This window comes from Budorcas taxicolor, chromosome 7 (assembly GCF_023091745.1).
Source record: "Budorcas taxicolor isolate Tak-1 chromosome 7, Takin1.1, whole genome shotgun sequence".
Classification (NCBI taxonomy): Eukaryota; Metazoa; Chordata; class Mammalia; order Artiodactyla; family Bovidae; genus Budorcas; species Budorcas taxicolor.
In genome coordinates, this window is record NC_068916.1 from 10,026,576 (window position 1) to 10,050,524 (window position 23,949).

At 47.9% G+C, this 23,949-nt stretch overlaps 1 protein-coding gene across 1 annotated transcript; it reads right to left on the reverse strand.

The window, feature by feature from the left end:
- Positions 1-4,031: 4,031 nt before the first annotated feature.
- Positions 4,032-14,146, reverse strand: CCDC105 (coiled-coil domain containing 105). The gene is made up of 7 exons (XM_052643793.1): positions 13,577-14,146; positions 11,645-11,749; positions 5,819-6,017; positions 5,468-5,634; positions 5,219-5,314; positions 5,016-5,129; positions 4,032-4,283 (listed from the first exon to the last, which is right to left on the reverse strand). Exons 1-7 carry the CDS (start codon positions 14,144-14,146, stop codon positions 4,032-4,034), a joined length of 1,503 nt encoding a protein of 500 aa, XP_052499753.1.
- Between the last annotated feature and the right edge of the window lie 9,803 nt (positions 14,147-23,949).

The following is a 23,949-nucleotide window of genomic DNA, read 5'->3' on the forward strand; positions in this document are numbered from 1 at the left end:
ATACCTGAACAGTTCTTGGGAAGCAGTGCAGAATCTCCTTGTGGGGACATCCCCATGCACTTAAAAGTCCAGACTTAACCCCTCACTTCTTAGGTGGCATTTAAAGTCTTTTTGTGCATACTCAGTCATTAAATCATGTCCAACTCTTTTGTGACCCCATGGACTGTAGCCCACCAGGCTCCTCTGTCCAGGGTATTTTCCAGGTGAGAATACTGGAGCGTGTCGCTATTTCCTCCTCCAGGGGATCTTCCCAACCCAGGGATTGAACCTGAGTCTCTTGTGTCTCCTACATTGGCAGGTGGGTTCTTTTACCATTGAGTCACCATTGCTTTATTTCTTCAACTCTAACATGGGGTTGATGACACTTACTTTTAGTATCATTGAGAGGCCTCGATTTAGGAGCACCAGCTGAAATATGAGCTCTAAAGCAACCTAGAGAATTGTGCAGAAAATGCTTTCGGGGAACACTGGGTGAGCTGAGGTGACAAACTGGGGCTGTGTTGGTCAGGATAAGGGTTGCCAGAGGATAAGGCATCTTATGCAAGGGGAATATTCGCATCCCCATGTGATGCGTCTGGGAGAAGAAGGATGGACAAAGACGCAGACAAAGGGGACAGTCCCCAGGCTCAGAAAGAACCCCTGAGAGGCTCAGAAGTCAGAAGAGTGGTGATGGCTCTATGCCCCAAGAGATTTGAGGGGAGTGTGTCAATGGACTCCCTTTCTCTTTGACTTTGATCATTGGGGAAGGAGAGAAGATCGAGACATTAATTTCCCAAGTATCTGCATGGCGAAGGGCTTCCCAGGCTTTGTGGTAAAGAATCCACCTGCCAATGCAAGAGATGCAGGTTTCATCCCTAGGTCGGGAAGATCCCCTGGAGAAGGAAATGACAACTCACTCCAGTATCCTTGCCTGGGCAATCCCATGGATAGAAGAGCCTGGTGGGCTACAATCCATGCAGTTGCAAGAGAGTCAAACATGACTTAGCAACTAAACAACAACACTTAATTATATATTGCTCAATAAAATTATATCAGATATTAATGTGAGTTATTACTATTGAACTCAAGGCCAACAGTGCCGTAACTGTGCCTTAAGGGAGCTTGTGTAACACATGCGTTTTCTCTGTAAGGCACGTGCCAGCTTTCTTGCACTTAGGGTCACCATACAGCATTTTGGTATGACAGGCAATTTGAAATAGTGAAACTGGCAACAGAAAGCATGCACACACACACACGCACACACACACACACACACACACACACACACACGTGCCACAAATTAGACTCAAAAGGGATGCTTGTTTAAGGATGAGACCTAAAACAGAAAGGCAGAGTGTTGCCTTGTTGGACCTTCTGGGAATGTGTGGTCCAGACACAAAAAAATTTTTTCCTGCTCTTTACATACATGCAAATAACCCAGAAAGCATCTCAGTATACTGGGGGTTAGGAGTAAATTTTAGTGAGTTGGGTTAATTCACAAACACAGAATCTTTGAATAATGGAGATCAACTGTCATTTCTTTGTTAAAATTCCTTCAAATCATGTGTACTGCTTCCTGTCAGCATCTGAATGGGTATATGGGTATATGGAGGGGGTGCCTGAAGAACAATCCTGGGGAAACTGGAGCCCCAGGGAACCCCAGGAGGCCCCTGACTGTGAGATAAGAGAACTGACTGTGATGCCCATGGACTCTTGAGTAGTTACTGCTGGTTTGAACCCCCTGCCCATGCTCCTCAGCTGAGTACACAATTTCTTGAGTATTTCCTTGTCAAGTGAGCGTAATTTGCTCCACCTCCCCTTGGTTGTTAGGGTGAGCCCATGGATGTCTGTAGCCTGGAGCAAGAGAGAAGGAGCATGGACTCAGATCCACGTTTAAATCCTGCTTTGTCCTTTGCTGGCTCTATGACCCTGGGCAAATAATTTCGCCTTCCTGAACTCTGTTTCCTTCTCTGTAAAATGTTGGCTGGGCTCAGTTGTGTGCAAGGGGCTATGCCAAAAAGATTGTATTTGTGATGGTCATTCTTAGCCTACACAGGGTCAGCTTCATGAGAGAGGGATCATGCCTTGGTCCTTGCTGTACAGTCTCCGGCATGAAGCAGTGGCTTGGGAAGTATTTGTGGCTTGAATGAACACCCCTTATTCTGTGTCTACCACTCCCTGAAATCTTTCTATGAGAGCAGATGATTATCACAGCTTTGTGCGAGTAGTTCTGTGATGGGAGGATGTCCAAAAGAACACAGAAGAGAAACTGAGCTATGCCTGAATGAGTGGGGTGCAAGCAGGTGGGCTTCCTGTAGGAGGCCACACTAGAGCTGCAGTATACCTATGGCTGATTCATGTTGAGGTTTGACAGAAAACAGCAAAATTCTGTAAAGCAATTATCCTTCAATAAAAAATAAGTTAATGATAATAATAATAATAATAAAGGATGACACAGGCTGCACTCCATCAACTTGTAAGTTCCTTGAGAGCAGAGACCATGTAAGCCTTGCTCACTGCTGCACTCTCGGCGCCTGGCTCAGAACGTGGCACTTTCCAACTCCCCCCGCACCTCCTCCCCCTATATTCTTTTTTTTAAAATTTATTTTTAATTGGAGGGATAATTGCTTCACAACGTTGTGTTGTTTTCTGCTGTACAACGTGAACCAGCTGTAAGTATACAATATATCCCCTGCTTCCTGAAATCCTTTTCACGCCCCCCCACCCCTCTTCTCTAGGTTATCACAGAGCACTGAGCTCCCTTTGTTACACAGCAGCTTCCCACCAGCTATCTGTTTTTGCACATGTTAGTGTGTATATTTCAATGCTACTCTCTCAGTTCATCCCACCCTCTCCTTCCCCTACTGTGTCCGCAAGTCTAGAACCTGGCACTTTATAAGGGCTTAATAAGTGAATGAAGGAGGCTGTGAAATTTGAAGAAGCAATATCCACACCCCCGCCCCGCCCCCTGCCGCCCTGGTAAATGGAAATAAGGGCAATGGGAAGCAGGGAGGGCTCAATTGCACCTCCCTATGGGCTTTCCTTGTGGCTCAGCTGGTAAAGAATACACCTGCAATGCGGGAGACCTGGGTTCGATCCCTGAGTTGGGAAGATTCCCCTGGAGAAGGGAACGGCTGCCTACTCCAGTATTCCGGCCTGGAATATTCCATGGACTATACAGTCCATGGGGTCACAAAGAGCTGGACACGACTGAGTGACTTTCACTTTATGGAGTTGCTTGGGGTCTGGGAAAATAAACAGCTCCACTAGAGAGAGCTCCAGGGGAGGAAGTTATATCCCTGTATGTGTGTTTTGTCAATAAAGGGAGAATCCCAGCTCTGCTTCGAGAGCAAGCTGTAGAGTCAGGTATTAAAATTCCAGTTCTTCTAATGACTAGCTGTGTGACCTCTGGCATTTGCTTAACCTCATTGTGCTTCACTTTCATCAAGTGTAGAATGGGAATAATAATTCATCTGCAGTTCAGGATGTTTTATATACAGTCACCATTCTCCCATCCCCTTACAACAAGCCTCCGAAGTTAATGCTACAATTCTACATTTTACAGGCTGGAGACACTGAGGCCAGAGACAAGTAGTGACTTAGCTAAGGCCACATAATCTGAAATTGGGGAGCCGGGATTTGAATTCCCAAAATACAGTGGCCAAATCCATCCTGTCATTAATAACTTCCAGGATGCATAGCCTATAACGTGTTGTAGATTAAGTGATCAGCTGGCTCAGATGGTAAAGACTGTGTGCAAAGCAGGAGACCCATGTTCCATCCATGGGCCGGGAAGACCCCCAACCCACTCCAGTACTCTTGCCTGGGAGATCCGATGGACAGAGGAACATGGCTGGCTACAGTCCATAGGGTCGCGAGACTTGGACTCGACTTAGCGACTGAACAACCATCACCACCACAAGCCTAAGAAGTGGTCATTATGCATTCTCGTTTTTAATTATAATTCTGCTAGAGGGCGCTCTGAGGGCGAAGGGGGTCAGGAGAGAGGGAGGGCCACTGGGCTGAGGCCTGCTGGGGCAGGGGTGCGCCTGTCACTTGGCGGCAGCGGAGGTGGACTCCACGCGCGGCGGCGTGCGTGGGTCCCAGTCATTAACCAGGCGCTGCGCTTGCTCGTAGCACACGTGCGGGTGCTGCTGGCGGAGGCGCAGGCGCACCACGCTGTAGTCCACGTCGTGCCCGATCTTCTTGCAGTTGAAGCTCCAGGTGAGGTTCTTGCGCATGGCGAGCAGCTCATCCAGGTTCTTTTCCACGTGCGAGATGTGGCGCTGCAGCTTGTCAGTGCCCTGGACACGAGGAGGGGCGGTGTTGGGAGACAGGCGAGCCAGAGCGTGATGCTATCTAGGATGGGCGGGCACACCTGGGCCAGGTATGCGTGTAAAAGACGACAGCTGAAGAGGGGATGGGCCTCAGGTTGGAGGGGCGCACATCTGAGTCAGGTGAGTGTGTGGAAGGACCTTGCCTGGGTAGGAGCACACTTAGGAGGGGAGAGTCTACAGTGGGGTTGGGGGTTACACACTTGGGCCTGAATGTACTTGGAAAAGAACCTGTGACAGGGCATGTATGAAGAAGGGGATGCTCATGAAGGTGAGGGGAGGGGCAGACCTTGAATAGAAGTAGGGCAGAGATTGGGGGAACTTATTTGAGATGGGTGTGAGTATTGAGCTTCTCAGGGTGTCTCAGTGGTAAAGAATCCGCCGGCCAATGCAAGAGATGCAGGATACCCGGGTTCCATCCCTGGGTTGGGGAGATCCCCTGGAGGAGGAAATGGCAACCCACTCCAGTATTCTTGTCTGGAAAATTCCATGAACAGAGGAGCCTGGTGGGCTGCACCCATGGGGTAGCAGAGTTGGACTCTGCTGAGCACGCTGCACATGTGGGTATTGAAGGCATCCTGCTGGGGGCGGGGGGAACTGAAGGACTCACAGACCTGGGTCAGGTGTCTCACCTGGGCTGTGTGCTTGAGAAAGGAGTCTTACCAGGGCAGGGCCTGGTGGGAGGGATTGAGAGGCGCTTACCTGGGCAAGGCGTGTGGCCTCCGGAAGTTGGGTGCCCACATGTCTCTGATACATGCGAACCAGAGGTCTGTCCAGTTTCTCTCGAGTCTCCAGGTAACTTTTGGACAGAGGACCCTGGCAGAGTGAGGTGTGCAGAGCCATGAGGTTTGACTTCCCGGACGTCCCTGGCCGCATTCCCCGCAGACCCTTTCCCCCAAACCTACCTTGATGAGGCCGCGGGTGATGTACATTTCCTGGTTGAATTTTGTGCACCGGTGGATCGTTCCCCTCATGAGTCCTAAGGTCATGTTCAGTCTATCCTAGGTGGTGGGAGCACAGCGCGGAATCACACCGGCTTCCTGTCCCCTCTCTGCCTACGTCCCTCCGCCGCGCCCCGCCCTCCCCCACCCACCCCGCATACTATAGCATTCTAGACTCCAGCCGCCAACTAGGAGAGGCGCGAGCGGGCGCACCTTCAGCTCCAAGGTCTCGCGCATTTTCTGCGCTAGCGAGGCGCACACGCGGTCGCTTATCTGCTGCTGTTGCACTCGGATGTCCTCCTCGTTCTTTGCCATATCTAGCAAAGTGTCCTTGGACTCCATTAACAGTCGCTTGGCTTCGTACAGCGCCGTGGCGCACTCTGCAGGAGTCGGGGGGAGGGGGGCGGGGAAGTTGTGTGTATGCGTGTGTTAGGCGCTCGGTCATGGCCGACTGTTTGCGACCCCATGGAGTGTAGCCAGCCAAGCTCCTCTGGCCGTGAAGTGGGGGAGCAGTTGGGCATCAAGGGCACCCACTGTACTGGACTCATTTCTGCGTGGTTTTACCTGGGGTATAGGTGCCCACAGGGTCTGGAGGCGGGGTTTTCAGGCCCTGAGTGCGCGGAGTGGGGACTCGGGAGATGTTCACCCAAGAGTGGCGGCCCGCCTGCTCCAGAACCTTGTCCAGTGGCTGGTTCATTAGCTCCACAGCTTGGAGCCTCTCCTTACAGCAGAAGACCAGAGCGTCACGACAGGAGGCCAGAGTCTGGGAGCGAGGAAGGAGAAGCAGAGAAGGTCAATTGTAAGCTGGGAGCTAGGGGGAAGTGACTGAAAGTGCGACTTCCCGGGTGGCTCAGTGATAAAGAATCCACTTGCCAATGCAGGAAATGCTTGTTTGATCCCTGGGTTGGAAAGATCCCCTGGAGAAGGAAATGACAACCCACTCTTGCCTGGAAAACCTATGGACAGAGGAGCCTGATGGGTTTAGTCCACGGAGTTGAAAAAGAGTTGAATGTGACTTAGTGATTGAACAGCAACAAACAAAAGTTCTCTAGCCAGGGATTGAACCTGCATCTCCTGCTTAACCACTGGACCACCAGGGAAGTCTCCATCTTTTTTTTTTTTTTTTTAAATAAAACTGTATTGGAACATGGCCATGCTCATTCATGTACATAATGTTTCTGGCTATTTATGTACTCCACTGGCCAAAATTAAGTATGATCTTCCTCAAGTTACAATATGGTTACATCCCAGTAAACACATTGTAAGTTGAAAATATTATGTTGAAATGCATTTAATACACTTAATCTTATTGGATATCATAGCTTAGTCTAACTTACCTTAAATATGCTCAGAACACTTACATTAGTCTATAGTTGGACAAAATCATCTACTGCTGCTAAGCTGCTTCAGTTGTGTCCGACTCTGTGCGACCCCATAGACGGCAGCCTACCAGGCTCCCCCGTCCTTGGGATTCTCCAGGCAAGAACACTGGAGTGGGTAAAATCATCTAACACAAGGCCTATTTCCTAATAAAGTGTTTAATAGTTCATGTAATTTATCAAATACTGTATTGAAAGTGAAAAACAGAATGGCTGTATGGGTACAGAATAGCTAGAAGGGCATCAGTTATTAACCCAGTGGCTGACTGGGGACTGTGACTCACTGCTGCTGCCCAGATCAAGTGAGAGTATTGTACTGTATATTGATAGCTCAAGAAAAGATAAAAATTCAAGATTAGAATTACAGTTTCTGCTGAATGTGTATCATTTTTGCACCAGAGGGCCATCTATAATTGTGACAGAGATTGTATTGCACACAAAACTTAAAAAAATTAACTACCTGACTCTTTAAGAACAAGTTTTTGAAATTTGAAACATCATATACACAGAATCATACACTGTGTACTTTTTATGTCCAGCTTCTTTTGCTGAATATTATTTCTTTGGGATTCATCCATTTGGGTAAAAAGTGGATATAAAGTCTTTCATTCATTAATTCAAATGTTCATTAAGCCCTACTGTATTCTAGGCATTGTGCTAGGTTGCAGGGATGCCATGGGGGAAAATGACCCAGTTTCTGACTAGTGAGTGAATCAGAGAAATGGGGATTATCTGGAAGGGTGGGATCAAAAGATTAATTTGGCTGTGCTGGGTGTTAGTGGAAGCATGCTGGATCTAGTTGCCTGATCTGGGATCAAACCCATGCCCCTTGCAGCAAAAGCATAGTCTTAACCAGTGGACCACCAGGGAAGTACATATTTTCTATGACAAATCTAGACAGCATATTAAAAAGCAGAGACATCACTTTGCCAACAAAGTGATAGTCAAAGCTATAGTTTTTCCAGTAGTCATGTAAGGATGTGAGAGTTGGACCTCAAAGAAGGCTGAATGCCAAAGAATTGATGCTTTCAAATTGGACTTCAAGGAGATCAAACCAGTCAATCCTAAAAAAAAATCAATCCTGAATATTCATAGGAAGGACTGATGCTGAAGCTGAAGCTCCAATACTTTGGCCACCTGATGCAAAGGGCGATTAATTAGAAAAGACCCTGATGGTGGGAAAGGTTGAGAACAGGAGGAGAAGGGGGCGGTAGAGGATGAGATGGCTGTACATCATCACTGAATCAATGGAGATGAATTTGAGCAATTTCTGAGAGACAGTAGAGGACAGAGGAGCCTGGTGTGCTACAGTTCATAGGGCCTCAAAGAGGCATGACTTATCGACTGAATGACAACAACAAAAAAGAGATAAAAATTAGCCACTTAAACCATTTTAAGTGTACAGTTCAGTAGCAGTAAGTATATTCACAATGTGTAACCATCACCACTGTCCGTTTCCAGAACTTTTCATCATCTTACTCCTTGGAAGAAAAGTTATGACCAACCTAGATAGCATATTGAAAAGCAGAGACATTACTTTGCCAACAAAGGTCCGTCTAGTCAAGGCTATGGTTTTTCCAGTGGTCATGTATGGATGTGAGAGTTGGACTGTGAGGAAAGCTGAGCGCTGAAGAATTGATGCTTTTGAACTGTGGTATTGGAGAAAACTCTTGAGAGTCCCTTGGACTGCAGGGGGATCCAACCAGTCCATTCTGAAGGAGATTAGCCCTGGGATTTCTTTGGAGAGAATGATGCTGAAGCTGAAACTCCAGTACTTTGGCCACCTCATGCGAAGGGTTGACTCATTGGAAAAGACTATGATGCTGGGAGGGATTGGGGGCAGGAGGAGAAGGGGACGACAGAGGATGAGATGGCTGGATGGCATCACGGACTCGATGGACGTGAGTCTGAGTGAACTCCGGGAGTTGGTGATGGACAGGGAGGCCTGGCGTGCTGTGATTCATGGGGTCACAAAGAGTCAGACACGACTGAGCGACTGAACTGAACTGAACTGAAGTAGATCTGTGTCCATTAAAGGATCAGTTCAGTTCAGTTCAGTCGCTCAGTCGTGTCCGACTCTTTGCGACCCCATGAATCGCAGCACGCCAGGCCTCCCTGTCCATCACCAACTCCCGGAGTTCACTCAGACTTGCGTCCATCGAGTCAGTGATGCCATCCAGCCATCTCATCCTCAGTCATCCCCTTCTTCTCCTGCCCCCAATGCCTCCCAGCATCAAAGTCTTTTCCAATGAGTCAACTCTTCGCATGAGGTGGCCAAAGTACTGGAGTGTTTGTTTAGAGTGATCTGATGAAGAAAGAAATATTGATGATGTAGGAGAAGGGGGAGGAGGTGGGTATAGTAGGTAGATGGAATTATAGTGTTGTAGAGGAAAAATGAGAGAAATTCTCTTCTGTGGTTTCCATGCATTGGGGTAATTCTTTGAAAATGAAGAAAGAGCAGAGAGTTGGACAGATATGAAGGAAGAGAAGATATGAAATAACTTGTACAGTGGGACAGCAAGTCTTCCAGAGACACCTGTGAGATTTCTGGGAACCCTCTTGCTGTCAATTTGAGCTTTAAGTTCATGATTTTAAGTTGAAAGGGCTTCCCTGGCGGCTCAGTGGTGAAGAGCCCACCTGCAGTGCAAGAGATGTGGTTCAATCCCTTAGTCAGGAAGATCCCCTGGAGAAGAAAATGACAACCCACTCCAGTATTCTTGCCTGGGAAGTCCTATGGACAGAGGAGCCTGGCAGGCTACAGTCCATGGGGTTGTCATAAAAAGAGTCGGACCCAATTTAGTGACTAAACGACAACACAACAACACTTTCTTGGGTTTCTATCTGTCTGTCTTTTCCCACCTCCCTATTTCATTTTCCCTCTTGCAAGCCTTTCCCTACCAGGGCCACCTTCAGGACCTTCTTCCTTGTCTATTTCAGACTTACTTGAAGGATTTTTCAGGATCACCAGATTTAAAGGAATATGGCAGCAGCCTGGAGGTACAATATTGTTGTTTTTCAGTTCCCCAGTCATGTCTGACTCTTAGCGACCCCATAGACTGTAGCACACCAAGGCTCCCTGTCCCTCACCATCTCCTGAAGTTTGCCCAAGTTCATGTCCTTTGGAGCCTGGCAGGCTACAGTCCATGGGGTCACTGAGTCGGATGCGAGGAGTGACTAAGTACACACAGCACGTGTCTATTGCATCGGAGGTGTAATAGGTTAAATGCAACTAAGGTTCAGCACCACGGACAGTGGCACACCAGCTCCTAACTCCACCCACTTTCTCCCAACTCCACCCTTCTAACCCTGGCTGGTCTCTTATTTGAATGACCCTTTAATGTGAATTCCTCGAGGGCAAGGCCTGTTCACAACTGCCAAACGCAGTGCCTGGGACACCAGGGTATTGGATTAATATTTGTCAAATGGATAAGTCACAAGTGCGTACAGGCTCTTTGAAACCTACTTTCATGTCTCCATTAGTGATGTCATAAAGAAATCCTTGTTGCAAGAGTGAAGGATGCAGTGAGAGACCATCTCTGAATGGAGCTGATAAAGATGAGCACATAGTACAGAGTAAAGAGCTCAAGACACCTGAGTTGAAACATGAAGTTCTCACACTTCTGGGTCCATATATAAAGGAAATCAGGACCTTGAAGGGAAGTAACTCTCATGTACATTTGAGCATCATTCATCAGCTGAGACATAGAAGCAATCTAAATGTCTGTTGACAGATGAATGGATAAAGAAAAGGTGATATTTTATATATATATATAAAATATAGTAATTATCAGTAGTAGGAATAGTGAAAGTCGCTTAGTCATGTCTGACTCTTTGTGACCCCTTCAGTCCATGGAATTCTCTAGGTCAGGATACTGGAGTGGGTACCCTTTCCCTTCTCCAGAGGATCTTCCCGACCCAGGAATTGAACTGGAGTCTCCTGAACTGCAGGCAGATTCTTTACCAACTGAACTATCAGGGAAGCCAATTAGTAGTAGCGGTATTTTTATATTAATACAATTACTATACTAATAATGGTACTATATAGTGGGACTTGCCTGCTGGTCCAGGATTAAGAATTCATCTGCCAGTGTAGAGGACATGGGTTCCATTCCCAATCTGGGAAGATCCCACCTGAAGTGGGGCTGAGCCCTTGTGCTGCAGTTCCTGGACCTTTGAGCCACAATGGCTGAAGCCTGTGAACCTAGAGCCTGTGCTCTGCAGCAAGAGAAGCCACAGCAATGAGAAGCCCATGCACCGCAACTAGAGAGTAGCCCCACTCACTGCAACTTGAGAAAGCCCTTGTGCAGCAACAAGACCCAGCACAGGCAAAAATAAATAATCTTTTAAAAGAAATAAAATACATACAAAATTTAAAATAGTAAATTGTACCTCTCTAAATCTGGAGGGGAAAAGATACACCTGAACTGAAACCACAGCCTCATCACTGGCTTGCTCCATACCTTGGGTGAGGTCACATCTTTCTGAGTCTCAAATTCCCCATCTCTAATCAGAATCATCGTTTCTATTTCACAGGAGGGTTTTAAGGACTTAACAATAGGACAGGGCATGGCACAGAGGGGCGTGCTTAGTCACTCAGTCATGTCCGACTCTTTGCAACTGCATGGACTATAGCCCACCAGGCTTCTCTGTCTGTGGGATTCTCCGGACAAGAAAACTGGAGTGGGTTGCCATTCCCTTCTCCAGGGGATCTTCCCAACCCAGGGATGGAACCTGTTTCTCCTGCATCACAGGTGGATTCTTTACCATCTGAGCCACCAGGGCACAGAGGTGAGGGGTGTTCATTGTTATTTTGAGGCCCAATTTCATCTCTCACAGCTTCAGTCTTTCCATTTCCTAAAGTGGAAATACAGTGAATGTCAGGTCAGGGTGGGACGGGTGTGTGGCTTGAAGGATTTGCTGTTGCTACAATCCCCAAGGTTAAAGCTGTTTGCCCAGCAGGCAGCCAACGGTCCCCTGCAATCCCCTTAACCTGGCCCCAGGTGTCCCAAACCTTGAGCAGGGCCTCTGATTTTTCCATATCCATCTCCATCTTCCTTTTCATGCTCCTTAGCTCCTCTTTTTCCCAGGTAAGCATACTGTCAGCTTTGTCAGAGATCTGGAAAACAAGGAGAGAATTTTTCACACTTGTGGGAGAGGGCTGGCGGGGAAAGCTCTTTTTCTAGAATAGTACAGTTTGCCAACCTCATAAACCCTGGGTTTGGGGAATGGGGTTGGGGGCACTCTCATGCTTTGGGGATCTCACTCTCTGAGAAGCATTTACTCTTTTAGGAAGCTCTCACCAGGGCTTCTCTGTGGCTCAGATGGTAAAGAATCCACCTATGATGCAGGAGACCCAAGTTAGATCCCTGGGTCGGGAAGATCTCCTGGAGAAGGGAATGGCAACCCACTCCAGTATTCTTGCCTAGAGAATTCCATGGACAGAGGAGCCTGGTGAGCTACAGTCCACAGAGTCCTAAAGAGTTGGACCTGACTGGGTGACTAACTCTTTCACTTGGGGAGGTCTTACCCTCTAGAGAAAAGGGCCGGGGGCTTCTTCCTTTTACAGATGGGAGGCCAGTGAGCTGGGATGGAGATGATTTAAGTTGGGGGGAGGTTGTCATTGCTCTTTGGGCCTGAGGGGCTCCCCCTTCCTTGGTGATGGTCTTATTCTCTCTCCCAAGCTACAAGTGGAGGAGTCTCATAGTGATGATGGGGTTTGCCCTTTTGAGGGCTTATTGTCTGGATTTGGGGCCTGGGACTTGGAAACCCACCCTATGGGTTGGGGGGGGGGCGTCTCATCTCTCCCCAGGGAGGCTGGAATATTGTCCCCTTTGGGGATGGCTGTCGAGGATTTCACTTTAGCGGGAGGATTTTTACCAGGGCTGGGACTAGGGGGTCTCACTCTTTCCAATTGGCTAGGGGTTTAGCTCTCAGGTGCAGTCTAAGGAGTCTGAGGGTCTCAGTCTTTAGGAAGAACCTGTCCCTCTCCTAATTCTAACCCTAACCCCTGTGAGGCCTGGGATGGGGTTCTCATTCCCTGAGACTGGGGGGTGTTTTTGGTGCATGCATGTTCAGTTATGTCAGACTCCTTGAGATGCTATGAATGGCAGCCCACCAGGCTCCTCTGTCCATGGGATTTTTCAGGCAAGAATATTGAAGTGGGTTGCCATTTCCTCCCCCAGGGATCTTCCTGACTGAGGGATGGAACCCGTGTCTCTCCTGCATTGGCAGGTGGATTCTTTACCACTGAGCCACCTGGGAAGCCTGGGGGAGGGGGGAGTTGGTTGGGGTTAAAAAAAATATTATGAGGAGAATTTTATCTCTTGGGACTAGAACATCACCCACTGCTCAGCTGGGGGCTTCTTGTGTGTTTTCAGTGGGGTTGGGGGGTTGGGGAGGGTCTCATGCATGGGGGAGAGTTTCCCCCTCTTGTCTAGGCTGGGAGTGCTATATTTTACTCTTTGGTAAATCTAGCTTCTTGTCTGACTCAAGGGTCCCACCTTCTCTCCCTAGCAGGGAGACTGAGAGATAGGTATCTCCCTCTGGGGGCAAAGTTTCCCTGGTGGTTCAGATGGTAAACAATCTGCCTGCCATGCAGGAGACCTCGGTTTGATCCTGGGGTGGGGAAGACCTCTGGAGGAGGGCATGGCTACCCATTCCAGAATTCTTGCCTGGAGAATCCCATGGACAGACGAGCCTGGCGGGCTACAGTCCATGGACTGGAGAAAGAGCTGGACACGACAGGATTAACACTTCTGGGGCAAGGGGGCGTTTGGGAGGATCTCTGTCTCTGGGGCTGGGAACCAAGGCACCTCATCTTGGGGGTGGAGTTGGGCCTGTGATGGGGGAGTGTTTCCTCTCTAGGGTGGATTTTGCCCAGTCTGCTAATCTGGGAGTGGAGGCCTGAGTCTTTGCGGCTGGGCTGGGGCGGGGGTGGTCCCACCGTCTCAGATTTGGGTCGGTAGCCCCGCAGCTTGATGCTCTGCTGGTTAATCAGCAGTGCTTTGCGCACTTCGCTGAGTCTGTGGTCCGTAGCCTCGCGCTGGCGCTGCAGCAGCCGCAGCTGCCCATTGATCTGGTGCTGCGCGCGGCCAAGGCGGGCGGCGGTGAGGCGCGCCCCGCGAGCGTGAGCTTGCACCACCTCGGCGGTCTGCAGGGCCCGTGCGTCACGGTGCATGGGCAGCGGCAGGCGGGCGTGCCAGGCAGGTGGCTTCATCTTGCTCTTCCACAGCGTAACGCCCTCGCCCGGCGGTGGCTTCTCGGTGGTGCTGCCCCCTTTGAGCATCTCCACGCGGAAGCGCCAGGGCAGAATGTAGGCGGCCCGGCAGAGGTGGTGCGCCACGTGTGGGTCCCGCACACTGTCGTTGGGTTGCCACATGGTCACCGCCTCTTGCCCGCAGCGGTCGGTCAGCTGGTGTGCCTCCTCTGCCAAGGCCCTGGTCGCCTCGCGCCATGCTGGATGCCCAACACGCGTGTCCTGGCTGTGCTCCACCGGGGGTATCAACACGGGCATGCTCCCTGTTTGGTGTCCTGGCCTGGCCTGAGATCCTTGCCTGGAGGGGCAGGGACCCTCCTCAACGACATGCAACTCCTTCCTGGCCTGAGAAGTTTGTGAAACAGAGCACTCTTGACTATGACGACCGTGCCAACGGCATAGGCGGAGTTCCAAAAGTGGGGGAGGGGAAAGGCTACAGTGACGGAGGGGATGGAGTCTTTGGTTTGGAGCTAGGCAGAGGCAGCTTGGAATCCTGGCTCCTTGAGAAAGGTTCTACCTTATCGAGCCCACCTCTCCCTGTTGCTCTTTACCCTTTTACCTTCTTATCCAGGAACATGGATGAGGTTTCTTCCAGCTCCCTTGTTCAGTAGCCAAGTTGTGTCCCACTCTTTGTGACCCCACGAACTGCAGTGCGCCAGGCTTCTCTGTCTATCACTGTCTCTCTGAGTTTGCTCAAACTCATGTCCATTGAGTCAGTGATGCCATCCAAACATCTTCTTCAGCTCTGAGGATGGTGCTAAGGTTTCTCCCACTTCAGACTTTTGGATTTGTTGTTCCTTCTGTGTGGCGTACTCCTTTCCACCTTCTTCCCATGGTTGGCTCTTTTTCAGTCTTCAGAACCCAATTTCATCTCTCAATCGATCTATTTAGGTTGTGCTAGGTGTTTGTTGCTGCACGTGGCCTTTTCTCTAGCTGTAGAGAGAAGGGGGTTCCTCTTTGGGATGGCGCGTGGGCTTCTCATTGTGGTGGCTTCTCTCGTTGTGGAGCACAGGCGCTAGGGTATGTGGGCTCCAGTAGTTGCTGCACTTGGACTCAATAGTTGTGGCTTACAGGCCCTAGAGCGGGGGCTCAGTAGTTGTGGCTCAGAAGCTTAGCTGCTCCGAGGCATGTGGAATCTTCCTGGACCAGGGATTGAACCTGTGTCCCCCTGCATTGGCAGGTGGATTCTTATCCACTGTACCACCAGGGAAGTCCAGAACCCAGCTTTAATGTCACTGTCTTAAAGGAGGCTTTCCTTAGTGCAGTATCTAAGACCTACTCTCTCCTATCACTCAGGACTTTTAGTAAGCCACAGAAAGGAAAAGATGGTTTTACAGTCAGAATCATGGCAAAAGACATACAGAACAAAGACATACAACGGCTCTGAAGGACACCATGGCTACTATTGCAGAAATCTCAGCTGTTGGTTGACTGTCCCCAGAATGGCACTGCTACTACAGCCAGTGACCAAGTCAGTTCTCTATAGCACCTGCTTTTTTGCCCCTTTAGTTCTTAGGGTCCAAGGTGGCTGTGTCTAATTGCCTAAGCCATGGCATGCCTGGACTGCAAAGGAAGCTAGGAAAATTGACTCATTGCTGAACTTCCTGTTTCTATGGTGGAAGGAAGACTTTGTTTCCCACCAGGACCAAATGATGTGGAATTCCTCCAACATAGGAAGCCCGTTGGAGTCTGGGGAAGAAGAAGAGACAACTGCCTGCACCCCCTCCCCCATAATTCTCCATCCCATCACCTTTTTTTTTTTCCCCCTTCAGGCTGTGGCATCTTTACCTGGGCAACTGATTGGCACCTCAAACTCAACAGGTCCAAAACCACATTGTTTTTAATTAAAAAATTTTTTAATTGGAGGATAATTGCTTTACAATGTTGGGTTGGTTTCTGCCATACAACAATGTGAATTAGCCACAAGTATACATATGTCCCCTCTCATTGAACCTCCCTCCCACTCCTACCTTATCCCACCCCTGCAGATTGTCACAGAGCACCAGGCTGAGCTCCCTGTTGTTATACAGCAACCTCCCACTGGCTATTTATTTGCATTTGGTAAGGTACATGTTGCAATGCTACCCTCTCAATTTGTCCCACCCTCTCTCCCCTCCCCCACACAAGTCTGTTTCCTATGTCTGCATCTCTGTTTCTATCCCTGCCCTGCAAATAGGTTCATCAGTGCTATTTTGCTAGATTCCCTATAAATGTGTTAATATACAATATTTTTTTTTCTCTTTCTGACTTCCTTCACTCTGAGGTGGCTTTAGGTTCACCACCTCACTAGAACTGATTCAAATGAATTCCTTTTATGGCTGAGTAATATTCCACTGTGTATATATACCACATCTTCTTTATCCATTTATCTGTTGATGCACATCTAGGTTGCTTCCATGTCCTAGCTACTCTAAACAGTGCTGCTGAGATGGGGGCAAGATCAAAGCCCCCAATTAAAGTCACAAGCTTTTGCTTTCCCTCCTGTTATTTTGTTTTAACAGTTGTAGCTCATCAATCACCGCTTTTGCCTCTGTCACCTTGCTTGCTTGTTGCATCCATGGGAACTTGGGCTACTGGGGGGAGGGGAGGAACCTGAGCTGTTTGAGTGGGAACTTTACGGTGTATAGAAGATACCCAGAACAAAGCTGGGGCACTCAGCCTTTGGAGATGACTCTGCTGGCTAGCACAGGTACTGAATAAAACCCTGCTGTTTTGCATCTTTGAATGCCACTTATCTTCTTCCACTGCCACGGTTTCTGTAACACTGCAATGAACATTGAGGTACATGTGTCTTTTTGAATGATCAAAACCGCACGTTTGATGAACATTTCTGATCTTTTTCCTCTGCTAGTGTTCCTTGACTTGATACTTGCCCACTATCCACCCCAGTTGCTCATGTTAAAAACTTAGTAAGCTTCCTTACTTTTTTTGTGTCCACATGCAATCCGCCAACAGGTTTTGCCTGTCCTACCTTCAAAACTTATCTCCTATATGATTATTTTTTCTCCATTGCTACCAGCAGCATTCTTATTCTCACTCACACCACCATTTCTCACTCACCGGGTCTCCCTGGCTCCCCGCCTTGCCTTCCTAAATTCATTCTCCACACCACAGTCAGCACTCTGTTTTAAACTAGAGCACATCTGTTGTTGTTTAGTTGCTAAGTCATGTCTGACTCTTTGGGACCCCACACTGTGGTGACCCAAGGATGAAAGAGCAGATAAAACCAAGGAGGGTCTTGGAATGCAGGAACGGAAAAACCAGACCCTTATTGTCCTCCCCCCTCTCCATGTTGTAACTATTAACAGATTCAGGTCCTCCTGAGCAGTATAACCTCTCCTGTCACATTTGCCTTACTCTTTCCCTACCCAGTATATGTGTCTCATCCAATCAGCAAATGACTCATAAGAGCCCTATCCTGCTCCTTGTACCCTGGCTATAAAAATGCACTAAGGACCCCTGTTCAACGTTGGTTCTCCCTTGCATTGGCCCACTATTTTAACAGTGTCTCCCACTCTAATAAATTTTATTTCCCCTCATTCTGTCTCATGTCTGGAAATTCTTTTCCAACCCACGCCTGGACCATGACACACACACTGTAGCCCACCAAGGCTCCTCTGTCCATGGGATTCTCCAGGCAAGAACACTGGAGTGGGTTGCCATTTCCTTCTCCAGGGGATCTTCATGACCCAGGGATCAAGCCCGAGTCTCCCGCATTGGCAGGTGATTTTTTTTATCTATTAATTTTTGGGTGTGCTGGGTCTTTGTTGTTGTGTGGGCTTTACTCTAGTTGCAGTGAGTGGAGGCTACTCTTCATTGTGGTGCTCGGGTTTCTCATTGCACTGGCTTCTCTTGTTGTGCAGCATGGAGTCTAGGGTGCACGGGCTTCAGTTGTGGCAGCTCCTGGGCTCTAGAGTACAGGTTCAATAGTTGCGGTGCACGGGCTTAGTTGATCTGAGGCATGTGGGATCTTCCTGGACCAGGGATTCAACCCGTGTCTCTTGCATTGGCAGGAGAATTTTTTAACCACTGAGCCACCTGTAAAGCCTGGAGCACATCACTTTCTTACTTCAGTGAATCTCACTGTGCATGTGCGTGTGCTAAGTCGCTTCAGTTGTGTCCCACTCTTTAAGACCCTGTGGACTATAGCCCACCGGGCTCCTTTGTCTATGGGATTCTCCAGGCTAGGATACGGGAATTGTCAATATGTGGGGTGTCATGCCTTCCTCCAGGGGACCTTCCTGACCCAGGAACCTCTTATGTCTCTTGCTGTTACAGGGAGGAAACCAACTCTGCCTCCATGTTAGAAACGGTTTCTTGGACGTGCTTTTCATTGCTTTTGTTATCATAATCATACTGGCTTGCCTGGAGGACTCTGCCCCTCTACTTGACTGTAAACTAAAGTGCCTTTGTTCAGCTAGTGGAGAGATAGTTTGTCCCTGCCCACCTGTGAACAGAAGAAATTAAGACATCCCTTCCAAAGGCTGGCTGTTCCCTGGGAGATGTTTTGCAAGACTGGAGACCCTTTCACTTTACTTCCCCACGGCCTCTCCCTCTCTATTCTGCCTTTTGACTTTAGTTTCTCATTGCTTCTTTCTCTCTGATCTATAAGAGAACCTGGCATCCAGGCCCCCCAAAGATGGTTATTTTTAGGCACTAGCCTGCCATCTTCTTGGTCAGCTGCTTTCTGAATAAAGTCATTTTTCTTGCCTCAATACCTCATCTCTCTGACTCACTGGCCTGCCCTGGAGTGAGCAGAGATCTTGGATTCCTAACACTACCTTGGCAGGTGGGTTCTCTACCACTAGCACTGTAACTGGGAAGGGTTAATTTTGAATCCATGCTGGATCTGCTTCTGTGACTCTAACCCTCAGCCTGTGGCCTTTTTTTTTGTTATGGTAGGCATACATAACAGCCTCCCTCAGGGAGACAGCCTGAGCTGCCCACCTGTAAAGGACTGTAAGGAAGCGAAAACTAACACATTACCCTGCCTGAGGCTTGCCATTCTAGGGGACATTTGCAAGAACTGAATAGCCTTTTTACTTGGTTTCCTCAACCTGCCCCAATCTCTGATTCATAAGAGAACCTGGCATCCAGGCCCTGACAAGATGGTTATTTTGAGGCTCTAGCCTGCCATCTTCTGGGTCAGCTAGTTCCAGAATAAAGTCCCTTCCTGATCCCAACACCTAGTCTCAGATTCTTTGACTTATCTTGCAGTGAGCAGTGCCAGCTTGGACTCGACTACAGCACCACCTGGGAAGCCCAATCTCATTGTTAAGTTTAGTTCTGTCACTCAGTCGTGTCTGACTCTTTGCAATCCCATGGACTGCAGCACGCCAGGCTTTCCTGTCCATCACCAATTCCCAGAACTTTCTCAAACTCATGTCCATCAAGTCGGTGAAGCCATTCAATCATCTCATCCTCTGTTGTCCCCTTCTCCTCCTGCCTTCTCTCTCTATATATAATAAATATATATAAAAATATATATATAATGAAGGTCACTCAGTCGTGTCAGACTCTGATCCCATGGACTATATAGAGTCCATGGAATTCTTGAGGCCAGAATGCTGGAGTGTGTAGCCTTTCCCTTCTCCAGGGGATCTTCCAAATCCAGGGATCGAACCCAGGTCTCCTGCATTGCAGGCAGATTCTTTACCAGCTGAGCAACCAGGGAAACTGAAGAATACTGGAGTGGGCAGCCTATCCTTTCTGCTGTGGATCTTCCCAACCCAGGAATGAACTGGGGTCTCCTGCATTGCACGTGGATTCTTTACCAACTGAGTTATCTATCTATCTGTCTATGGGCTTCCCTTATAGCTCAGTTGGATAAACATTCACTTAATGAATACATGAGTGAAGGAATGAATAAACATTTTCTTGTAGCATGATATGAAAAATACAAGGAAGAGGAAGGAATGAAATAACCTGGCTTTGCAAAACCGAGGGATCATTAGGTAACGAGGAGAAATAAGATGGAAAACTGAAACCTCCCAGGTCAGCCATCTGGAGACTCCACCAGCATCACCAGGAAAAAATGGAGGCAGGTAACCTTTGGGGATGGAGGTTCGTTTCAAGTGTTCATGAGACTGTGGGTTCGTCATTAGCCACTGGGTCCACTGGTAACTGACTCAATGGATCTTCACTGGAATCAGGACAGTACCATGGTCAAGCTTCTGGAGCCAGATGACTAAGGTTCAGATTATGATTCTGACCATTGCCATCTGTGTGATCTTGGGAAAGTTGCTTGACTTCTCTGTGCCTCTGTTTACTCATCTGTCAACTAGGATAAAAGGATCGTGGCATGGATTAGAGAAGATAATATGAGTGAAGTGCTTAGCGTGGTGACTGACAGAGAGGAATCTTTGTGAAAGTACTTTTCATTTTTATTAATTAAATGAATAGATGGATGAGCTCTTCTAATACTAGGAGGTGCAGAGAAGGTTTCACAAAGGACCTAGGAGATAGCTCATTTGGAACAACATTCTGGACTCAACCATCTACCTTTGCTCTGTTCACTGAATGCTTCCATTTTCCTAACTGGAGAATCTCACTGGATGGGCTTGCTGCCAGGCGTATGGGGCACATCTATTGGGTGTGCTATGCAACCCGAGGGACACCTGAGGAAGCTTTACTGTGTCAGACCTAAATATGGAGGATTTTGGCTCCAACTTGGGTCTTAGGTGAAATTCATTAGGGTGATGGATGGGGGTGTGGTCAGTCTCATTTTGGCTTTTAATTGGCTTACCTCTTTCTTGTCAATATACTCCTAGTGCGTATTACATTGTGTGAGCATTGGAATTGGTGCATACTACTGCCTGTTTCTCAGTCTGCCAACTTCTCCTTTTCATCGCTCATCTGGTGGCTCAACAGCAAAGAATCCACCTGCAATGCAGGAGACACAGGAGATGCGGGTTCACATCCCTGGGTCAGGAAGATCCCCTGGAGGAGGAAATGGCAGCCCACTCCAGTGTTCTTGGCTGAAAAATCCCATGGACAGAGGAGCCTGAGTCCTAAGAGTCACAAAGAGTAGAACATGACTGAGTGACCAAACACACACACACACACACACACACACACACACACACACACACAGTGTAAAACACAGAAAAATATGATGAGGCAAATAAGAACCATCTGTAATTTTACTATCCAGAGATAACTACTCTGAACATGTCTTGATTTCACTCTAGCCATTCATTTCTCTTTCTCCCCCTCTCCACATAAAATTACAGGTATATGCATCACCCAACATGCTAAAGCTCCAGTATTTCTAACTCAGGCCAGTGGGGAATAATATTTGTGAAATTAGCTCGCTGATTTTTATAATGAAGAACACTTTACAGAAATTCCTTTTTGTAGCCATCTTTGGTGGGACCAAAGATATTCTATATAATAAGTCCTACACAGCAGGGAACAGAATTCTGCCCTGTTATTAAACAGAATGAAATTGCAGAATATATGAAGAAGGAGGACTTTAAAAACTTCTGGCTTTTCTTTCCTTTGCTATTACATGGAGATGCCCTTCACTCTGAAATCTTGGCAGGTAATTATCAGAGACCCTTTTTTAGGTTCCCCGATGTCTTCCCTTCTGGGGCACCAGGTTCTACTTTTAGTAGGTGCCCCCTTTCTCTTTGAGATAATCACATCAATTGGTCTCTTGTTCCAGGGGGATATGACCTAGAATCAGTTTTGTCTTTTAGAAACGAGGTCGCTTTCCTGGGGGAGGTGTCAGAAGACTGTGGGAAGCCCTAGACTGGGAGAGGAGGTTCTTCCTGGTTTTTCTGGTCACCTCTTGCAGAGGTAGTGACCGTGCTGGTCAGTGAGGGATAAACACTGGTCTGTATGTCTCTAGCCCCTGTCAGTTCTCTGAAATGGTTTGGGCAAAGATTACCAATGTCCTCCCGCAATGGACCAATTCCTAGTTTCTTTTCCATCCCATGTAACTTGACCTCTAGGTAGTATTTGAAATTGTCAGCTGCCTGAAACTTGAATATCCTCCCCTACACTCTTTCTCACTCTTCCTTCTTGCCTGTGGTCTTGGTCCTTCACTGGCTGGTTGTCTGCCATCCACCCTCAAATAGTTAGGGTGTTTAGGTGCTTTAGGCAGTCTTGAAGATGGCTCCCTGTGGTCTTCACCTCTGATCTTCATGCCCTGTGTAATACCCTCTTTTGAATGTGGGCTAAACCTAGAGACTCACTTCTAACCAATAGAAGATTGATAGGATGTCCTTTCTGAGATTAGGTTATAAAGAAATCAGGGCTTCTGTCTTGCTCACTCTTTTAGAAAAGACGATGCCACATGGCAAGGAACTGAGAAGACCTCTGGTTATCAGCCACTACGGACTTAAGACCCTCAGTCCAGTACTCATGAAGAAATGAATCTTGCCAATAATCGCAGGAGTGAGCCTGGAAGCATATCCTATCCCAGTCTAGACTTGGGGCTAGGTAACTGCCCTGGCTGACATCTTGTCTACAGTCTGGTCAAAGACCTTGAGCCAGAAGACCCAGCCAAGCTCTACCCAGATTTCTGACTCTTAGAGACTCATGTAATAGATGTGTTGTTTTAAAGTTTTAAGCTGCTAAGTTTTGGGTTAATTTGTTATGCTGCAATCATGCGAAATGCCGGGCTGGATGAAGCTCAAGCTGGAATCAAGATGGCTGGGAGAAATATCAACAACCTCAGATAGGCAGATGAGATACACCTTCCCTGGCAGCTCAGCTGGTAAAGAATCCGCCTGCAATGCAGGAGATCCTGGTTCAGTTCCTAGGTTGGGAAGATCCCCTGGAGAAAGGATAGGCTACCCACTCAAGTATTCATGGGATTCCCTGGTGGCTCAGAAGGTAAAGAATTCACCTGCAATTTGGGAGACCTGGGTTCAGTCCCTGGGTTGGGAAGATCCCCTGGAGGAGGGCATGGCAACCCATTCCAGTATTCTTGCTGAGAGAATCCCCATGGACAGAGAAGCCTGGCTATAGTCCATGGGATCGCAAAGAGTTGAACATGATGGAGCGACTAAGCACACAAGCACAGATATGGAGATGATACCATTGTAAAGGCAGAAAGTGAAGAGGAACTAAAAAGCCTCTTGATGAAAGTGAAAGAGGAGAGTGAAAAGCTGGCTTAAAACTCAACATTTAAAAACTAAAGATCATGGCATCTGGTCCCATCACTTCATGGCAAATAGATGGGGAAACAGTGGAAACAGTGGCAGATTTTATTTCCTTAGACTCCAAAATCACTGTGGATGGTGACTGCAGCCATGAAATTAAAAGACACTTGCACCTTGGAAAGAAAACTATGACAACTCTAGACAGTGTATTAAAACGCAGAGACATCACCTTGCTGATAAAAGTCCGTATAGTCAAAGCTATGGTTTTTCCAGTAGTCATATATGGAAGTGAGAGCTAGACCATTAAGAAGGCTGAGTGCCAAAGAATTGATGCTTTTGCACTGTGGTGTTGGGGGAAACTCTTGAGAATCCCTTTGGACTGCAGGGAGACCAAACCAGTTAATCCTAAAGGAAATCAACCCTGAATATTCATTGGAAGGACTGATGCTGAAGGTGAAGCTCCAATACTTTGGCCAACTGATGTGAAGAGGTCTTTTTCACTGGAAAAGATCCTGATGTTAGGAAGGATTGAGGGCAGGAGGAGAAGGGGATGACAGAGGATGAAATGGTTGGATGGCATCGCTGACTCAATGGACATGAGTTTGAGCAAACTCTGGGAGATAGTGAAGGACAGGGAAGCCTGGCATGCTGCAGTCCGTGAGAGGTCACAAAGGTCGGACATGACTGAGCTACTGAACAATATTAGATTTCCATCATCTATTCTCCGTCATCTTCTCCATGACCTTCTCCCTAGAAAATCTCATCCACATTAGTGGATCTGAGTATCACTTGTTCGGTTAGGATGCCTGTGACTTTAAGACCAATCGGTAGGTTTAGTGAGATGAGTCTCAAGTACAGGATAGCATCCACATTTCTTACCATGATCTACAGAACAGGAGTTGGTGATGGACAGGGAAGCCTGGCATGCTGCAGTCCATGGGGCTGCAAAAA